General features: G+C 35.0%; 1 protein-coding gene across 3 annotated transcripts in view; it reads right to left on the bottom strand.

Moving 5' to 3' along the window:
• The window catches only part of LOC115220004, a 32,801-nt gene extending 18,034 nt beyond the window's left edge, over positions 1–14,767 (bottom strand). Inside the window, exons 1-3 of one of the 3 annotated variants that reach the window (XM_029790308.2) lie at positions 11,752–11,841; positions 10,535–11,288; positions 4,861–5,166 (exon numbers count right to left, since the gene is read on the bottom strand). In XM_029790308.2, coding sequence (XP_029646168.1) covers positions 4,861–5,166; positions 10,535–11,288 — 1,060 coding nt within the window. In that variant the 5' untranslated portion in view covers positions 11,752–11,841. Of the gene's footprint in view, positions 1–520; positions 5,167–10,534; positions 11,289–11,751; positions 11,842–14,633 lie in introns of those variants that run through there. The other 2 variants (XM_036509556.1, XM_029790307.2) reach the window with 2 other exon arrangements.
• Positions 14,768–21,449: the final 6,682 nt, after the last annotated feature.

Raw genomic sequence — 21,449 nt, 5'->3', positions numbered from 1 at the left:
TAACAGCCACATATATGTGTATGTGTGTATACATATGCATATATATATATATATATATATTATATATATATATACACACACACACACACAGATGGATTGGTTTGGCAGTTGAAAATACAATGGGTCTTAAAATAAATTCAAGTTTGTTTTTTTTTTAATTTTGTTAAACTTGTTCACAAGCACAAGTTTCAAAAATTTTGGGGGGTTTTCAATAGTGTTTTAATAAATTTCAAAAGGTTAAAATAACTACTACCATTTCTTTTCATACCCAAGCATATTTTCAAACTCCGAACTAATACTTCTACATTTCCAACTTGTGTAGAAATAAACCTCTTTTTCTGATATATATATATATATACACATATACATATATATATGTATGTGTGTGTATTGGTGTGCGTGTGAATATATATATATATATATATATATATATATATTATATATATATATATATATATACACACACACATACGTACATACATATGTATGTGTGTGTTTTCTTTAGAATTTATGATTTTTCATTTGGAGAATTCAAGCTGGCCACTAACCAGGCATTGATGTGTATGTGTGTATGTATGTGTGTGTGTGTATATATATATATATATATATATATATATATATATATATATATATATATATAGATATATATATATATATAATAAGCTGAACTGAAGAAAATTTATCTGATTGAGATATGATTTTGATAAATGCTTTTAAAATATTTCCAGAATGATTGCCGACTTCTCATAAATGACTGAACAAAATAATAAGTAATGAAATTATTTCTGAATAATTCTTTTACAATAACCATCTCATCAGAATGTTTGCTTGACAATAGTTATATATAGTTGTGTGCACACACACATATATATACATACATACACATACATATATACATACATACATATATACATACACACACCAACACACACATGTAGGTACACCTAATACATCTGATTATCATTCTCTTTGGTTTTACATCTTCTCTTCCATATCAACATGGGTTGGACAAGTTCATAACGTGTGTGTGTGTGTGTGTGTGTGTGTGTGTTCAAAGAAAAAGAAAGGGTAAGACAGAAACAATTTGCCACTGAGAGAAACCAGATTATAATACCAGGACCAGGATGAAGATCTATAAAAAAAATAAAATGTTACACAAGCTACTGAACACAGGCTATTACACTTTCAAAGAAAAAAGAATATTATAGAGACTACTGAAAAATCTAAGGATAAAATATGTTACTTTGTAGTAAAAATATTTTTCTTTTAAGAATTTATGTCACAGAATTTACTTTATACTCCAGCATACACCTGTACTTGCACTAAAATTATAAATTTGTTTGCCACTTATAAGTGGGTTAAGTTTGTAACATATAAAAAAAATCTCAGAACTACAGAACCTAACAGATTATGACAAATGGCATGGCTACAAGGAATTGTGAATGTTGTTCAAAGTATGAGGAAAGCAGAATACAAAACAGATACTGAATAATTTTTTTCATGACACTTGGGGCACCACAAGTTTCATCACAGATTATCTATCTAGCAGAGCAATAATCTTTGGATATGAATTGATGAAGGTTAGTAGGGACTGTTTAGTTGTCGCTCAAAGGACAAGCTCTACAGTGCCGACGGTACGGTCAAATGCATCTGGTCTATGGTGTAAGACATACACAACAACAAAGGCGATTGTTTTGTTTTGTTTGGTTTCCTTTATATTTTTTTGCTGCATGAGTATGGTGATGTAGATTACAAAGATGTGAGGATATCCGTCCAATCCATGCCAGCATGGAAAAACAGACGGAAAATAACAATGATGATACAAATAGACAGACAGATACAGGGAGGTAGGGAGGGAGAGAAAGAAAGAGATGAATGTGTTTATGTGTGTGTATGTGAGCATTTATATCATACATATATACATAATAACTTTTAACTTTTGCAAGACAATCTGCTGAAGGAAGGCATGGAAATTGACAGATCACTCAATGAGACAGACATAGGTTCAAAGAAGTACTAACTGTGTATGACAAGGAGGAGGAGCAGATGGAAACTTATAATGCAGAGGGTATATGGAGATATAAGACAACCTGTTGGGAGCCACTGATCAGATTTGTGGAAGGAGTAAGGGTCCAGTCAGACAGAAGATGACATGATAAAAGAAGTGTAAAGAAGAAAGAGCCATAAAAACTAAGACATGCTTAGAAAGATTGGAAGAGGGGAAAGAGAACAAGGAATAATATCAGTAGCTAGAAGAGAAGTTAGATGTTAGGTATATGTAACTGAGAGACAGGCTAAAAGTAGATATTCTGCAACAAGAATATTGTTGCAGAGATTTGAGATGTTCTGGGTTGTAAAGCAATGTGCCAGTGTGAATCATGACATCATTTGAGAAAGTGTGCATGGAATGATAGTGAGGCACACTTGCTTTCACTGATGATGAGGAGAGGCATGAAAATGTTACTACCCCAAATAGACCCAACAGAGAGACCAGCTATTGAAGGTAAAAGCTATTCAGTGAAAAGAGCAATTAAAAGATATGACACTAGAGAAAATAACTGGTTCATAAGGGATAGTCACTTAAAATACAGGAAATATTTGGCCATGTGCTAGGATAAATTCTAGATATTTGCATAATCAGTCTGTTAGTACAGGGAAGTGTCATAACTAATGACTAGCAAAGCAGTATCATTTTCAGGGGTAAAGGAGTGGCGGATGCTCTAGAGAGAGGAAATTGGGAAGGTATCGAATGAATAGAATAAGTCATGAAAATAACAGAAAGAATTACAGTATAACTGATTAGGAAAAGAATTAGTTCAAATGCAGACACACTTTGGGTTTGTGCCAGGAAAGAGTACCACCAATGCCTTCTTCCCCCAGAAAGCAACTATAGGGAAGATAAGATAACTCTTTAGCATTTAAATTAATTTGTCAACTATAAAACTTATTTATTCAGTCTTCAAATTAATTATGCATTATCTCATAGCTTTGAGATTCTGAAGTGATTGTTTATCTTTAGAATGACATTGTAGAGTGGGTGTGAGAAGCCAGACCTGGCAAGTTTGAACATAAAACAGGTCAAATATTTGGGCTGAATATAGGCTGCCTAAATGTAAAGGGTTAAACTGCCATATTTAGTAAAAGACAGCTTTTGACAGGATACCATACTCTGTACTATATTAATCAGAAAACTAGATGTACATGAATGGCTTACGAGTATCATGCAAACCATGCATAGAGAGGCCATCAGCTAGGTAAAAATTATCAATGAGTTCAGTATGGAATTTACAGTGAGGTAGGTGTGTATCAGGATTCAGTTCTCAAATCCTTCCCCTTTGTTATAGTTCTCCAAGTTATAGCATGCTGGTTGACCATAGAAACTCCTGTCTGCCAATGATCTAGTTCTCAAGGTTTGAAGAATTAGAAGAAATTCCAAATTTGGAAGCAAAATCCTAGAATTGAGAGGCTTCAAAGTAAACATAGCAAATATAAAGTTTATGTAGCAGGAAAGAAGACAGAACTCAACAGATTATGCCGCCACCAAGGAGGTGGCTATATTCAATAAGGAGGAACTCTGTACCAAATGTAAACTATGCATACAAAAGGTTTTGTGGAGCCACAAGCAGGTTGACAGAACAAAAAAATAGGACTTAATAAGTAACCATTGCACAAGAGTAGTTAGCAGCAAAAGTAGCAATGAAATAAATTCTTTGAAATGTTTGGAAGGCTTCCTAAAAGTAGTTGATGGTTTCAGTAGCGGAGACAGTCATTCTGAAAATATAGTAGCCAGAGTAAGAACCAAGTGGGAAAAAGTTCAGGGAGCTATTATCGCTTTTGGCAACAAGGGAGTTCTCTCTCTGGGTGAAGGACAGATTGTATAATACTTATTTATGAAGTGTAGTGCTATATAATAGCAAAACATGAAGAGTGGATGCAGAGGATGTGTGAAAGCTGGAAAGAAATGAAACAAACATGCTCTGCAGAGTGTGTAATGTAAGTGTGCATGAACAAGAGAGCACAAATGATTTGTAAAAACACTGGCTATCAGAGGAATCATGTGTAGTGTGCAAGAGAAGATTGCACTGGTTTAAAATGTGTGATGCTTACAGAGTATGGCAGCTGAGTTTCAGAAGATCCAAGTGGAAGGAATCTGTAGAAGGGGAAGACTGAGGAAGACATGGGAAGAAGTGGTGAAAGCTGATCTCAAGGGACTGAACCTCACAAAAGGAGATTACAAAGGACCACAACAAATGACAAGATGCTGTGCAAGAGAAGACCTGTTCAACCCATGCATATATGAAAATGTAGACATGATGATGATGGTGGTGGTGGTGATGTGATGATGAGTACATCAATGCATAAAATATTTAAAAAAATAAATAAAATTCATTTTTCATCAAGCATATTTTGACTATTCTATATATAGAGTTGAGATGGATGACAAGCAACAAAGCTGAGGATGACAATTTTTAAGGATTATAAACAAATGAAGCAATAAAATATAGTCACTATATATTGAATTTGTTAAAATATACAAAATAAACTTACAATATCAACCAACTCTAGCTATATAGATAGATGTAATACAGAAGAGACAGACTGACAGAATAGAGGGACAGATTGAAACAGAGAATGGTAGACAAATAGACAAGTATATAGAGTGATAGATAGACAGACAGTTAACTAGATCATCAAAGACTGATGTACAAATGTAGAAAATAGAGGACTATATTTAGAACTGGATTTTTAGAAAGATAAAAATACAGAGGGAATGACAGATTTCATCTTAATAATCTAGAAATATTTTTTGCTTTCAACTACTGTTTTGGGAGGGGTATTTTTTCTGCATTATTTCCTCACATTGTAGAGCCCAGTATTGGCGTTGAATCTGGAAAACGTCCATTTTGGCTTTGTGTTCAGCAGCTGCATAATCTAATTTTCGTTTCATCATTAACATTTGCATTTCATGTTGTTCCTGTTGCATTTTTACAAGTACAACTTGGTTATTTATTGCTTGTGTGGTTGCATCACCTCCTGCTAACATGCTGTTTGGACTGCACATGTCACCGTTAGAAATAGGAAATATCCCCGTAGGCACAGGTCCTCCAGAAACAGGAACAGTTATGGTTGGTGGTGGACTATCATCATCGTCTGGACATTCTAAGACTGCATAAGATAATAGAAACAAAAATGATGCATAACAGATGAAAAGTATGTCAACAATATACGCACATACATATACACATTATATACATACATACACATATAAATGTATGACATATATGAACACATTTAGTATATTTTATATGATAATCAGAAGAGAAAATATCATTATGGGGTACAAGTGACTCCGAGGTTTGACTTCTGAACTACTAACTATATGGTCATGAGTTCAAACCTTAATAAAGTCTCTTTTTCTTTTTTTACAGCTGGGTAGAGAATTTAACTCAGTCTTGCCCATTATTCTAAACAAGTTACTTCACAGTAAAATGTTAAGTATTAGGTTAGAGTAACCAACTGTAAAAGTAGATGCAAGCATGGAAAAAGGTAGTAAAATAATACAACAAAAATATAATTAGTTCAAACTGATTAAGAGATTTGTGAGAAAGAAGAAAAGTCTTTCTAACAAACTGTGTCTACAAGAAATAAATCAAGGCCAGTATCAAAATGGTTAAAAAAAACTTGTAGTGTCTCGCAGTACAACTGAATGTAGAACACACAGTTTCAAAGCCAACTTCTTAAGCATACAGCCATGTAAATTCATAAAGAGATGAACAATATAAATTTTTTATTGAATGTCTCAAGATGAGTTGCTATAATTAAGATTATAATATACCAGATTAACCTTATTTTAAGAGTGTATACATATATAGAAGCCTAGAATATTAAACTCATAACCCTTTCATTACCATATTTCTGTTGAAATATACTGCCTTTGTTTCAATTAATTCTGAAAAATAGTGAAGAAGTTTGTAAAATAACTTGGTCATTTATAAAACTACTTTTTGTAACAAAATTAACATGGAATTTTAATGGGAATACTTCAAAACAGGTAGTTGGTATTATAGATCCAGAGTAGTCTTAGTCAGGTTGGAATTAAAAGGGTTAATTAATGTTCTCTGCATTTTAACAAGCTGCACATACATCACAATTAGAGACCATCTCAACAACAACTACAACATCGCTTCCCCAGTATACACTTCACTGCAAAAACGAACTTGATACATGCAAGGGATGTAATTTAAGACTGCGTCGACTTGTACTGAGCCATTATCTTTATCTCATCTGTTCACTAAGAATGTCAGAACTCAACAGAACCCAACTTCGAAATATTCACAACTGATATAAAAACAAAGCATAAACAAGGACACCTCAACCGTAACATCAATTTCTGGAAACTAGATTACCAACATGTCATTGTCAGTACTATGACCAGATTGGTCTACAATACAATACTGTTCCATCCATTTTGGTTTGGTACCATCTAATCCATGAGGTCTAACAAATCTTTGTAAGTTGTTTAGCTCTAGGTCAGCCTTGAATGAGAAGACCTGTGATAACAGGAATTCTAGGCACAGCTATCCAGTTGTTTTTCAGACAATATATTCAGGACATTATCCAATTGTCCTTAATTTTTTTCCATAATTTTCTTTTTAGGATGGTAGAGTGTATATAAGAAAGATGGTTGCTACTTATGGCAGTTTGAGTAACCTCATAAAAACTCTCAAGTCTTCTTTGGTCTATCTCTATTGTGGGTACCTTCCACAACCAACTTACACTTTTCCAAGCAGCATGTGACATCTATGCATATTACATTTCCACATTTGCAAAGTTGTTCCTTCTGCAGATATCCTCTACTGTTCACTTGCTCTCATAAATTCCTTTGTGTTCAATCATTCTCATAAGTTAACTCATGTGAGGTTGCTACAGTAGAAACAGTGTTTCAAGTTATTGGGTTATCTTCCTCAGACAAGTGATTTGATTTAGATGTATGCAAAAACAAAGTAGATTCCACCAAAGGACCGCCAAGAGTTAGGTGGTGGTGCTAAACCCATATAATGAATTAAATCTATGATCCAAACAGATGTAAAAGTTCTCTGAGTGCATTTCACTCTGTTCAAAGTCTGCCAATACTATCACCAGTTCCAATTCTGACCCTAATTAGACCACCTAGATCTTTGCTTCTCAGAGGAGAAACCATAGGAAATGGACAAAGGGCTTCATTCAATCCTTTGCCTGACCAAAGCATTTACATAAGTTTGTCCTAAATGTCCATGCTGGTTTTCAAAATTTTAGTTAACCCTTGTTTCATAAATTCTGAATTATATAAAACTTTCCTTTCACAAGTCCCAAGTTATTCTGGTGGTTGAAAGAAATTGGGACTGTGTATCATATGGACAACAGGGAAATATGTCTTGTGTACCATGATACACAGGACCAGCAAAGGGTTAGTAAAACTGAGATAGCTTTAAACTTGTCCAACAATTTGACAAAGAAAGAAGTATATGAATATAAATTCTATTTTGTTTTTCATTAATAAAGAGAAAGTGTGCAAAAATTTATTTTTTCTTTTCCAGAGACTGGTATGTCTGGTAGTATTTGTCAGTTTGAGAAGTGCTGACCAAGGTCACAAAATTAATCTACAAATATCAGTAAGCACTTAGAGCAGTCTATGTTCTTCATTTCATGGATGATCCTTAAGTACATCTAAAGTTCTGTTTGCTAGATATCACAGAGTAATGTGTAATTTCTTTCTACCTCTTTACCTCTTTCCAACATACCAAACAAGGCCAAGTTCTCCTTGCTGTTGAACTTGTGTGCTGATTAGCCCCACAAGCCAGCCCTGATCAAACAGACCCATAATAAAAGGTAATCAAACCATGAGCATCACATTTTCTCAAATAGTGAACTGCAAACATTATCCAATGTATCCCTTTTTAAAGATGCTAGAATATGCTTTAAAGGAAAGGTGTCTATTATTATCTAGCAGAGTAAACATACAGGTTCTCTTGTTGGCTTATGTTGAACTTATATTTGCCTTAGGACCTTTTGACTCAAAGCCACTTTTCCAGATTTCAAACTTCTGCAATCAGCACATTCTTCAATGGGAATTGCAACATCGGTATTCAAAAGTTTCTGACAGCTTTCATCCAGGTCTCCATTGCATTTACTTCGACAACAATAATGTAAAACAAATTTAAAAACCAAGCTTTGATAAACAACTGCTAGTACACTGAAAGTGAATTCTCATGTTCACTCCCAAGATCTGTCCTTCACAGGTCAAGAGGATTGGCCTGCAAGAGTCCTGCCTCAGTGCCGGTGAAAACATAAAAGTGCCCGAGCTGGTGTCATGTTAAAATCACCCAGCACACATGGTAAAGTGGTTGGTGTTAGGAAAGGCATCAAGCCATAGAAACAAAGCCAAATCAAACTGAAACCTGGTGTGGCTCTCCAGCTTGCCAGCTCTGGTCAAACCATCCAACCCAAGCCAGCATGAAAAATAGACGTTAAAGGATCATGATGATAGTCTCAATGCAAATAATTTACCCACTCTGGTTTTCCCATTGCTCACTACACGACACTGCTTGTAACCCTGTTAGTCTTTCTCTATATTGACCAACTCAATACCACCAGAGGTGTAATTTTCTTTGGTATTAAATAAAGAAATCATCTCTTACTCAATACTATGTAATCAGGGGAAATAGTAGGTATACAAAAACAGCAATTGGTTATCTACTAGGCTAATTGGAAAAATTGATGGAGTGTAAACAGCACTAGATTGAAAACTAGATGGCTGAAATAAATAAAATAAATTATCTGATTTAGGTGATACAGCTGCTATTGGAGATACAGCTAGCCATGACCTCTGATAGCTAGAGTCCAAAAGATATTGCAAAACTTCAGAGTAATGTACTATGGTAAGTCAGGCATGGGCAACCTTTTACCAGATTGCATGAGACATGGTTCATCATCAGGCAAGCTGCACTAAAAAAAAATTCAAGGTAATTTTATGTTAGGTGTGTCATTCAGAAAGTCCCACAAGCTGCAGTTAACCAATGATTGATGAAAGCAGTGGAGGATTTCTCTTTCTGTGTCTATGAAAGCTAAACAAGAAGTGTGTCTAAAAAATTGTAATGCTATATAGTAGTAAAATGTACACTGAAGATAGATTTGAGTAATGATCTAAAGAATGTTCAATGTCAAATGTACAAACAGCATCTAAACTTCAATCAAAAGTATTAACCAACATACAAAGCGTTAAGTTGGTGGATTTGTTACATCGTTGGATACTTTGTAGTATTGCTGCCTGCTTGCTACGTTCTGACTTCAAATCTACTAATATCAACTTCACCTTTCATCCTTCCAGGGTCGAGCAAATACCAGTCCAGCACTGGTGTTGATTTATCTCTCACTCTGCTCTTCTCTCTGGAACAAATAAGCTGTAGTCAAACGTGAGAGATGAGCCTTCGAAGTTTACAATGCTCTAGACGCGCTGTATGTCACAATGGACGGCCTTTCAACTCCATCAGAAGTTGAAGACCAAAGGAAAGTAGAACTAAACAACATATTGCCATCATCCATATTATTCGATTTAGTCGTAGCTGCCTGTATGGGGTTATGTTTATAGTAGAAGAGACTATTACACAACAACCATCACAACACTGCCGATAAACCTCAGATCCAATATCAAAACTGAAATGATTCGAGGACACTAATCCAGGCTTCCTTGTTGTTGGGGTTTTGTTTTTTGTTGTTGCATTATTTTATATATGAGGAAGATAAGAATAACTGTTTATTACCAGATAAGGCTCTAATAACTGATAGTAACGAAAGAATGCCCTAGATGTGTACCAAACTCACAAGACATGTGTCTTGAACATAGACACGGTGCAATGCCAATGATTTGATGGGAACTGACGAAAATGTATTAAGTTGGCTTGTTGTAATTGTGTGTGTGTATATATATATATATATATATATATATATATATATATATATATATATATATATATAGGGGAAAGATGAGCACGGAAATGTAATGATGTAAATGGATAATACATGTTGGGCGAAAACTACAGTGAGGTGAAGAGCTGAAATAGTGTCCATTAGGTTACATTTGAGGAAGGAGACTGACTGGACCTTAGATTAGCTGTGACAGTATTAAGATGGTTAAACATGATATATTGATTGAGTACACACTTGACCGAATGTAGCACTGATATAATGATGACGATATGCATGCATACATACATATTAATTTGTTTACACGTGTACATCAGTAGTTAAACAGCGACTCACACACGTGTATGCGTGTATATATATATATATATATACATACACACACACACATATATATATATATATATATCTACAGTGATAGAGTGAGAAGGAAAGAAAATGTCATACATACAAACGCACATATCTGCATTATTCATTATTTCATCGTGTATATCATATCAAAATAGACGTTACACTCACAGATACACATGCAATAATGATACACTTAGCAAAATGACAAAACAAGTCTCCCTACCTGTGACTGACTGATGTGTAAAGTTATTCTGTATATGCGCTTGGCTGTGGTTATGAATGTGTGTGTGGTTGTTGTTATTGTTTATATGTCCTGTTCCCCCAGTAACAACTCCAACCACCGTTGCCGTGGTACCATTCCCACCAGCACCGCTTGGTGTAACGTTACCCGCGGGGTTTCCATTTCCATTCGCGCTGCTCCCTCCAGGAGTTGTGCCACCACCTCCGTTACTCGCACCACCAGATGTCTCCGCATGGCCGTGCCCACCTCCGACGACATAAGGATGGTCAGCTTCAACATACAAACGATTGTGTACTGGCTCTACTTTGATAGAACCACCAGAACCTGCAGGTGTTGCGGTACCAGTAATGGTAACCCCGGTAATTCCAACACTACCAGTAGATACCCCAAGAGTAACAGCATCAGCGCTTCCTACTTGATTTTCGAGCTCCTCTACAAAACGTGGAATCTCTATAATGTCTTTGTTAAGTGCTTTTTTGGCTCTTGCCTTCATGTTCTCCCAGCATTTCTTTAATTGTTTGCAGTCTTTCCGGTTAACACCCGGTTGTGAATTGAATTCGTCTGCTATGGCGTTCCATGTTTCTGTCTTCATTTTGATGGATCGCCAATCATTTTTCTTACATTCCAATATTTCCCGATGTTCATCTACCAACTCTCTGAGGATATTTTTTTCGAAATTCGTGAAGATGATGCGACCGACATTGACCACGGATGCTCCACGGTTTTGTTCTTGCATCTTTCAAGAGAAATAATTTAAACATATAAAATAGATAGAAACTGTGTGATGATGTAATTAAAGTTTACATACAGAAATATATGGTCATATACGCACAACATCGTGTATATATATATATTACTTTTAAAGACGGCACAATTTTAAAAAATGGTTTTCCTTTAGAAAGAAAATCATTATTTAAACAATGATTGGGAGGGAATGTGACAGGACTGGGGTATTTCATTTTCTTTAATTGGCATTTATGAATGAATAAACAAATCAAATCCATTATTTGTATACACAAATTAAATAATATTTGAAAATACAAACACTTCTCCGTCACATTTTTTTAAATACAACAATGATTGCTCCCTCGAATAAATACTCACACTCCATACGTCTTTCTTATAATATTAAATGAACAAACACGTTAATATTTTGAAATATATGAATGGATTCTAATTAAGGTGGTGAAAAATTGTACCTTAGCCGCACTCTAATCCTGGTCCAACTCACGGGTCGCTGTCCTTATGAGTGTGAGTGGATGAGGGAGCTGATTAGCAATGACTACTCCCTCAAGGGAGACTCACAAAATTCTCACTCACACTTAGAAATGTTCCTGATACTGTACTAAAGAACATTAATTTAATAAGCAGTTTAATATATAGAAATAGCTCATTCTTCCTCAATAATGTAACAGTAATTATCCCTTACCAAATCTGAAGACATATAATAACTTTTTATTACCATTTTTAATATAAACATGAAGGAAGGTTACTTTATTTTTCAAGTTTTTTGTGTTTCCTTTCGGAGAACAATTCCACATTTTCGTTCATTAATACTCGTGCTGTCCCCTAGCGTCAGAGCTAAATACTACTAGTTTTGCTCTCGGTCGTCTTTACGTTTTATTTTTACTGTAAATAATCGAGTATATTTAACATTCACAATCTTTCAAAGAACCATTTACGATTTTCTGTTGAGGATTTACGTCTTTAAAACTTTATAAAATTACATTAATCTTATGCGTGCAGTTTTTTTTTTTTTATATTATCTGTACACCACACTATAAACACATTCGTTTCAGTTGTGTTTTAGTCTGCTCGAAAATTTTCTGCGAACATTCTTATGCTAAAATATGTTGACGTCTGCAGAAAAAATAAGATATTCTTCAAAATACATATATAAATATATGTATATATTTTGAACATACATACATACATACATACATACACACACACACACACACACACACACACACACACACATACACACACACATACATACATACATACATATATATATTATATAATATGTATACGTTTGTGAGACGGAGTTAAATTTTAGCTTCAATTAAATTAAGTAATATTTATGACTTGAAAGTTATTTTTCCGAAAATCTGTCTGTCCACTTCTTGAACACTATGAAAGCCTTAAAGCGAAGTTAAATTGTAAAAATCGTTGATGCTGACGAAGAATAAGCTTTAATTGAAACATTTTTCTTTCACAAAATCTCATAACCAAGACCCCCCAACTTTACATAGAGCCCGATTTAAACACACACAGCTAAAATTTTATAATAGATCCCTTTTGATTCGTTGCGTTCAAGAATAAAGGACATAATCCCCATACTAAGTCCGGGAGTTCTCTAAAATTAGAAGGTGGGTCGATGAGTGAAATTAATGCGGTAAATTTGAAACTTAATGAGTGGCGTATAAATAAAAGAGATGAAAGGGAATACTTGATAGCACTGGCCTCCGAAAGGAAGAAGCTCCTGTAATATTTTCTATAAAGTATACGAAGGAAAACATTACGTGTAATAGTCGCAAAGTATGGGAGAAACAAGAATGCATTAAAACGGGTTGATTCGTGGTAAGCAGGAATGTAATTGGTGAAATCAGATAAGAGGAGCTTTAACTGAAAATCTGTAGTTTTATTATTAACCACACAATCGAAATAGTTGAGTGTAAGATGAATTAGATTAGAATAAGAGGTGGTAGGAACTAATTATCACTATGGTAACTAATAAAATAAATTCATGTCACGCGCCCGCATACACAGATGCTCTAATATTTGCATGTACACGTTTATTTGCATATATGCACAAAATAACAATATGTATACATTGCAAAGATATTAAATGAAGAACAAGAAAAACATAGGCAATCTTTCGTCTCTAGTAGACCTTTCCGTCGATTTCCGTAAAAAATTTTTTTTTTTACATATGGGCTTGCGGGAACTTTTGAAGTAATGAGAGCGAAAGAGACTAAGAGAAAGCGATTGTATGACGAGGGAAGTTCTTTTGAAGTTACCGTGCATGGGAGCATTGATGGACGTGTGTGTGTGTGTTTAATGGGGTGTGGGAGACAGACAGTATATTGTGTAAGTGAAGTGCTTCTGTTAGTGTGTGTGAAGAGACAAAGTAATGTGTGAAAGAAAGAGATAACTGAAATTTTTTACTCGGTGTATGTGTATATGTATGTATATTACTTCAAAAGTTCCCGCAAGCCCATATGTAAAAAAAAAATTTTTTTTTTACGGAAATCGACGGAAAGGTCTACTAGAGACGAAAGATCGCCAAAACATATAATAATCAAATACTTTATTTTTGTATTTATTTATTTCAATTGAAAGTGAATGCTTATGCACGAAAGAGAGAGAGGCAACTGAGTTTTGCCGTCTGAAATTACGTTCCACAAATAACGTCGTTGACCAATTCTTAAAACTGACCAAATCCCTGGGAAGGCAACTCTAATAATAAACAATGCTCGCCCATTTGCCTAATGTGGATGTCCTATTAACAATATTCATTAGATAAGTTTTGCGCTGCTTAACAATTCGACGTTTGCTAACTTCTGTAGAATTCACAAGCAAGTTAGCAATAAATTACTTTCACTAAGTTTAATCTGTAGAGTTGCATCGACTATAAAATGTCTAAACTATACACGATGCTAAAGGAGAATATTGGAAATCCAGAAAACTAGTGATGTTAGAACATCTCTGGCAAGGTCACTCTTCAAGGCGATGTGTTGGGGTTTTCTTTAGCAATTCCTAATTTCTTGAAGAAATGCCTTCTCAGAACTTATTTCACGAATTATTACATACAAATGAAAGCTTGTTATCAAGAGTGACACCGCTATATTAATGATACCAAAGTTTTATACCATTTATTTATGATTTAATAATTGATATTTTTGTGTGACACGGATAACTGAATTTAATATTAAAAATGATTTTTTTTTAATATATGTTTAACTACACTCGATATAAAAAGAAGCAACACACATAGCATATTGAAATTGGGGATTATTGTGATTTTGCGTATCGCAATTAATATTTATGAGCAAAACCAAACACACAAATGTAGTACCTGTCAAAAGCGATGAGGTTTATTTCTGTCTTGTTTCGGTAGTTCTTAATTTTTCTCTTACATTTTTTTTTGTTTTATTTTATCTTCTTTAAATTATTCTTATTCTTTTACGACAAGTCTTGCTTCATCTTGTTTTCCTTTTGAAATATTTCTCATCAAACATTGACTTATAATAATCATCATCTTAAAAGTGAAGAGAATGCTTGGAAGAATGGAAGAGGCGAAGATTTATACCAGGTTGCTTGTTGAGAAGCTAGGCTACATGTATATTTAGCAAGGGGAGGTGCAGCAAGGAAGAGGTTTACCAATGTTTTACAGCATGAGGTGTTCCTGATTGCCAGACAGTGTAGCAGAGAAAATCGAGATGCTGTGAGTGATAAGCAAGTACAGATAGATAAGGGGTTACTGATGCTAAAAAGAAAAGAGGCTTGGAAGTGCTACTCTGGAAGGCTATTAAATAAAGAGAATGAATGGGAGAAAGAGGGACCAGCTATCCTAGTTGACAACAGAATAATAGATAAAGCAATTAAGAATATGAAGGTAGAGAGAGCCCCTGGTCAATCTGGAATTACCACTGAGATACTTATGATATCTATTGAAGTAGGATATACCTAATCACCTGTATAGTTAATTAGATTGTACAAGAAGGTACTATACCCAAAACTGGCTTTGTAGTTAATTGTTACAAAGGTGACTGACTCCTTGTGCCAGTGGCATGTAAAAAGCACCATCCAAATGTGGTCAATGCCAGTGCTCTCCCACCCAACTGGCTCCCGTGTCAGTGGCATGTAAAAAGCACTGTCCGAATATGGTTGATACTAGTGTTGCCTGACTGGCTCCTGTGCCAGTAGCACATAAAATGCACCCACAACACTCTCGGAGTGGTTGGTGTTAGGAAGGGCATCCAGCTGTAGAAACCTTGCCAGATCAGACTGAAGCCTGGTGCAGCCTATTGGCTTGCCAGACTCCAGCAAAGCTGTCCAACCCATTCCAACATGGAAAACGGATGTTAAACAATGATGATGATGTAAAAGAAGTAATTACAAAAGTATCAAATTGTTGGGCCAGGTCATAAAAATTATGGAAAGAGTTACTGTCAGAAAGAAAATTAGGTTAGATGAAATCCATTTTGGTTTTGTACCAGGGAGAAGTGCTATTAATGCCCTCTCTCATGTAAGACAACTGCAGAAGTATTTAGCAAAAAGTAAGCCATTGTTCTTGGCATTTGTCAACCAAGAGACTGCCTTTAACAGAGTCCCTCACTCTGTGATCTGGTGCTCCCTGAGGACGCTAAGGGTAGATGAATGGCTTGTGAGAACCAAACAAATAATGTACAAGGTTCTATCAGTGAGGTGTGAACTAGCAACAAATACCATAATAAATTAATGAACAAGTAAGGATATCACCAATGATGGGTTCTCAGTCTCTTCTTATTCAACATAACCCTCCAGACTATATCAGAGAAAAATTAAAACCAGGTACTTGTGAGCACTACTATATGTTGATGGCCTCATTTTATATTGCATAATTAAAAGAGAAATTCCAGATGCTTTGTGGCATTTCAACCAGTACATTCTGAGTTCAAATTCCACTAAGATCGGCTTTGCCTTTCATCCTTTCTGGGTCTATAAAATGAGTAGCAGTTGAGCAATGGAGTCAATGTAATTGGTTTATCCCCTCCCCTCAGACTGCTGACCATGTGCCAAAATTTGAAACCAATATTTCAGTTACTGTTGACATATTAAAGAGCGAACAATCGTTTATGTTCATGAGCCACTGTTAATATATTAGACAGCCAAAGATGATAAGATATTGGAGAAGAATGGGCAGGTAATTTACATACTCTTATCATCATTTGATGTCCATTTTTCCATGCTTGTATGGGTCAGACAAAATTTGCCATGGCAGATTTTCTACCACCGGATGCTCTTCCAGTCACCAACCCTCACTTATTTCCAAGCACGGTAATATTTCCCCATGGCCAGATATGTTTTTCATGGGAGACTGGAAATCAACATCCTTGCTTGTATGATGGTGCTGCTCATTTTCAGCCATCATGTGATGTTTAGACAAGGATACACACAAGCACAAATATATTTCATTTTTGTATCTGGTTTGCAAGATTCTTCATGTGAATTCATGTGTTGAAGCAAATTATGTTGTGTCTGGAGAGAGCCATGTTGTCTTAATGCCTTATTATCTAACACAAGCACTGGTTCAATTTTCACTTATTATTTATATTTTTTCTTCCAAAATTTTTGTTGCTTTTGCTACCTTATGGATGGATGTTAACTCTCTCTCTCTCTCTATATATATATATATATATATATATATATATATATATATATAATATATATATATTAATATATATATATATATATATATATATATATATATATATATATATATATATATATATATATATCACAATCAAGGAACGGCCATAATAGGCCATTCACCCACTAGAAATAACAGCCAAAAAGCTTCAACCGCAAAATAACATTAATTCTGTAAACCAGGAGAAAATTAAAAAAACATTTACCCTGAAATTCCTTATACGATGCACCGTTTCGTCTACTGTTTAATGGTAAACTATCCTGATTAATTAAATCAAGCCAATCTACCATAGGCCCTTAGATTCATCAGTAAGGAATAGCCAAAATCGGAACAGATATTTTTCACGAGGCATTCACGTCCATGCCTCGCCAATATCTGACCTAAAATTTTCAAATCGTCGCACTCGCGCCAAATTTATCGGCAGCAATAATATAAGCCGCCGATTCCATTACGGAACTAACCAGAAAATTCATAATTAATCAATTTAGGGAGGCAAAAAATTTTGTAGAATTCTTTTGCCCCAGCGGCCTAGTGGGAAAAAATTAAATAGTCATAAACCATTTTTAAGTTCAATATCACAATCAAGGAACGGCCATAATAGGCCATTCACCCACTAGAAATAACAGCCAAAAAGCTTCAACCGCAAAATAACATTAATTCTGTAAACCAGGAGAAAATTAAAAAAACATTTACCCTGAAATTCCTTATACGATGCACCGTTTCGTCTACTGTTTAATGGTAAACTATCCTGATTAAATTAAATCAAGCCAATCTACCGATTTGGCTATTCCTTACTGATGAATCTAAGGGCCTATGGTAGATTGGCTTGATTTAATTTAATCAGGATAGTTTACCATTAAACAGTAGACGAAACGGTGCATCGTATAAGAATTTCAGGGTAATGTTTTTTTAATTTTCTCCTGGTTTACAGAATTAATGTTATTTTGCGGTTGAAGCTTTTTGGCTGTTATTTCTAGTGGGTGAATGGCCTATTATGGCCGTTCCTTGATTGTGATATTGAACTTAAAAATGGTTTATGACTATTTAATTTTTTCCCACTAGGCCGCTGGGGGCAAAAGAATTCTACAAAATTTTTTTGCCTCCCTAAATTGATTAATTATGAATTTTCTGGTTAGTTCCGTAATGGAATCGGCGGCTTATATTTATTTGCTGCCGATAAATTTGGCGCGAGTGCGACGATTTGAAAATTTTAGGTCAGATATTGGCGAGGCATGGACGTGAATGCCTCGTGAAAAATATCTGTTCCGATTTGGCTATTCCTTACTGATGAATCTAAGGGCCTATGGTAGATTGGCTTGATTTAATTTAATCAGGATAGTTTACCATTAAACAGTAGACGAAACGGTGCATCGTATAAGGAATTTCAGGGTAAATGTTTTTTTAATTTTCTCCTGGTTTACAGAATTAATGTTATTTGGCGGTTGAAGCTTTTTGGCTGTTATTTCTAGTGGGTGAATGGCCTATTATGGCCGTTCCTTGATTGTGATATTGAACTTAAAAATGGTTTATGACTATTTAATTTTTTCCCACTAGGCGCTGGGGCAAAAGAATTCTACAAAATTTTTTTGCCTCCCTAAATTGATTAATTATATATATATATATATATATATATATATATATATATATATATATAACAAATGAAAGACAGAAGATGGAATATATGAGAATTTATTATTAATCACGACAATTGTTTCAACATATCTAGCAACGATTCCTCTTGGGTGGGACACTCAACAATTGGTTCAAGAGCATCCAGTGGTGCAGATGTGTCTCATCGGGTGATAAATAATATATATATCACCATGATCACCGTGACCGACCAGGCTATCAGATGTTGCTACACATCACTGGTCACAATGCGCTTTGCATTGTTTTAGCCTTCAAATGATGCCACCTCGCTAGCTAAGTGAGCAGGCCAATATATATATATATATGTATGTATGTATATATATATATATATCCTCAATATTAATGAACCACTCAATTACTTTCAAGGACTATAAACATAAATTAACATTTTGTCTAAGCTTAGGAATATGCTTATCAATAATAAATTTAGTAATATTACCAATATCTGATTTAGATAGGCAAATTAGTCTAACTTGTGGATTGGAATTATAACAAGCTTCTTTCAGTTTTAATCTGCCAAATCTACTCACAAGGCTTTGGTTGGCCTGGTACTATAGCAGAAGACATTTGCCCAAGATGCCAAACAGCGAGACTGAACTCAAGACTGCATGCTTGAGAAGCAATCTTCTTAGCCTCATGGTCATACCAGCTCTGTGTCCATATATTTACATTTTTAAATGGTATCAATATAGAGGAAGGGACTGTGCATCTAAACTTTGCAGGTCCTCGGGGGATGGTTAGAGTGATGCAGTTGATGTTCTGTTTCAGTAGCTCTGAATTAGGACCTGAGGGATAAATATATATGACAACATACTGACAAGGGACCCTCTATATGGATTCCTGATATGCTAGAAATAGCAGTAATGTTCCATCAAATCACACACTATCATTTTAAAACTGAGAGATGACATTGAAAAACAGAGTACCTCTATGACCAAATAGGTTAGGGGACTCATTAACATATATTACTTATCGCTCATATGGATTGGTGAACTAAATTGGCTTTGTTTGAAACTCAAAAAACGATGATGACTATTTAGGTAACACCAAATAAGGAGTTTACTATTAATCATAAGCAAATCAATCTTAATGTTGAACATTGAGGAAGAAGGAATTGCAGTGAAATTAGATGGAAAAAGCCTGTAAAAATGCTATAATCTGCATTACAACAAGAAAAAATCTTATGCAAACTGAAAATTTGTGACATTTAAAAGAGCTGATGATAGCTTTACCATTTATCTCAGACAATTTACTGAATATTTAAACCAAATTTGTAGTTGAACAACAACAGTGGAGATGCTACTACAGAAATTTCATATTACAATTGTGGGTGGTAATAGTGGGAGGTAAAGAACTCTGTGTGTGCATGTGTGTTTGTGTGTGTGTGTGTGTATGTGTGTTGAAGAACACCATCTCCTGTAACTGAGGAGAGGATGGTATTTACTCTGTAGCCATATTGTTGTCACCTCCAAACTGTTGTTAACAAAGTTTAAAAAAGTAAAATGTGAGGCTTTGAATCCTTATGATTATCTTTTGTTAATGATGGTTTACTATTTCAAGTTTAGAACTATTTCAATAACAAAAGTTTTCAAATGATAGTTATGAAATTCTTTGGACAAAATATTTATGTTACACCCAATGTGTACAATGTAGAAAAGAAAGACATTTTAAGAGACAGAGGACTTAAATATTCTTGAACTGAAGAATAAGAGACAAAAGAACAGGAATATTCCAGACCAAATCAGATCAAAATTAAAGTATAAGATTTAGAAAGACTGTTTTAAAAAAATTAAAATACATGATTATCATCATCATTAATCATTTACTTTTTCATGAGTTGGGCAGAATTTGTTGAGGCAGATTTTCTACAACCAGATGAAATTCACATATATATATATATATATATATATACACACACACATATATTCTTTCTCTCCCTCCACCAACACCGGATATCTCTCTCTTCTCCCACCACTATTACCGGACATCTCTCTTCTCTCACCGGAAACCCTCTCTCTCACTGGTGGTATCCTCTATCATACCTGCAATCTCCTTTCCCTCTCTCCTGGAACAAATGCAACTAGTTTAGCTGCCCACCTACTTAATCAGCTATCTTTCGTCTTGACTCGAAATTTGTCAACAAACAACTACTCAGTAATTTCCATGGACGTATCGAAGAGAAAGGGAAAGCTAATGGGCTATATGTGCATGCTTGTTCTGTGCGCGTGCGTGCTTGTGTGAATGTGTGCATGTTCATTCTAATGGGCATGCTTGTTCCTCTCTTCTCTCACTGGAAACCCCCTTCCTCACAGGTGGTATCCTCTATCATACCTGCAATTTCCTCTCCCCATCTCTCTCCTCGGACAAATGCAACTAGTTTAGCTGCCCACCTACTTAACCTAACATTGGCATATTGATATTCATATTCTTCTCATCCTCCTCCTTTATCTATCTTTATTGATTTACTTACTTATATCTGCAACTCCAGGAATCCTTAAATAATGCTTTTACTTACAGTGGCACTAACACCTACTCCTACCCCCAGTGGGGGCGGGGGGGCAACAATCTTAACACACTTGAATGTTTGAATGATGACAGGTCGAAAGTGAGAACAGGTGTAGCATGTCTATCAAATGAACATGAAAACCTTCTTTTCAGGCACTGAATAACATTTCCCCTCCCTATGTCTCCTAACACATTCCTTCATGTTTTTAGAGTTGGCACTGTTAAAGTAGGCACACTGAAAGGTAGGTCTAGTGAGATTGTAGAGATGTTTGAATGGAGACGTGTTGATGTATGCTGCATACAAGAGGTAAGGTGGAGAGGAGC

The sequence above is a fragment of the Octopus sinensis genome, linkage group LG15 (genome assembly GCF_006345805.1).
Source record: "Octopus sinensis linkage group LG15, ASM634580v1, whole genome shotgun sequence".
Classification (NCBI taxonomy): Eukaryota; Metazoa; Mollusca; class Cephalopoda; order Octopoda; family Octopodidae; genus Octopus; species Octopus sinensis.
Note: the sequence above shows the minus strand (reverse complement) of the source record. Positions and strands in the feature narration are given on the sequence as shown.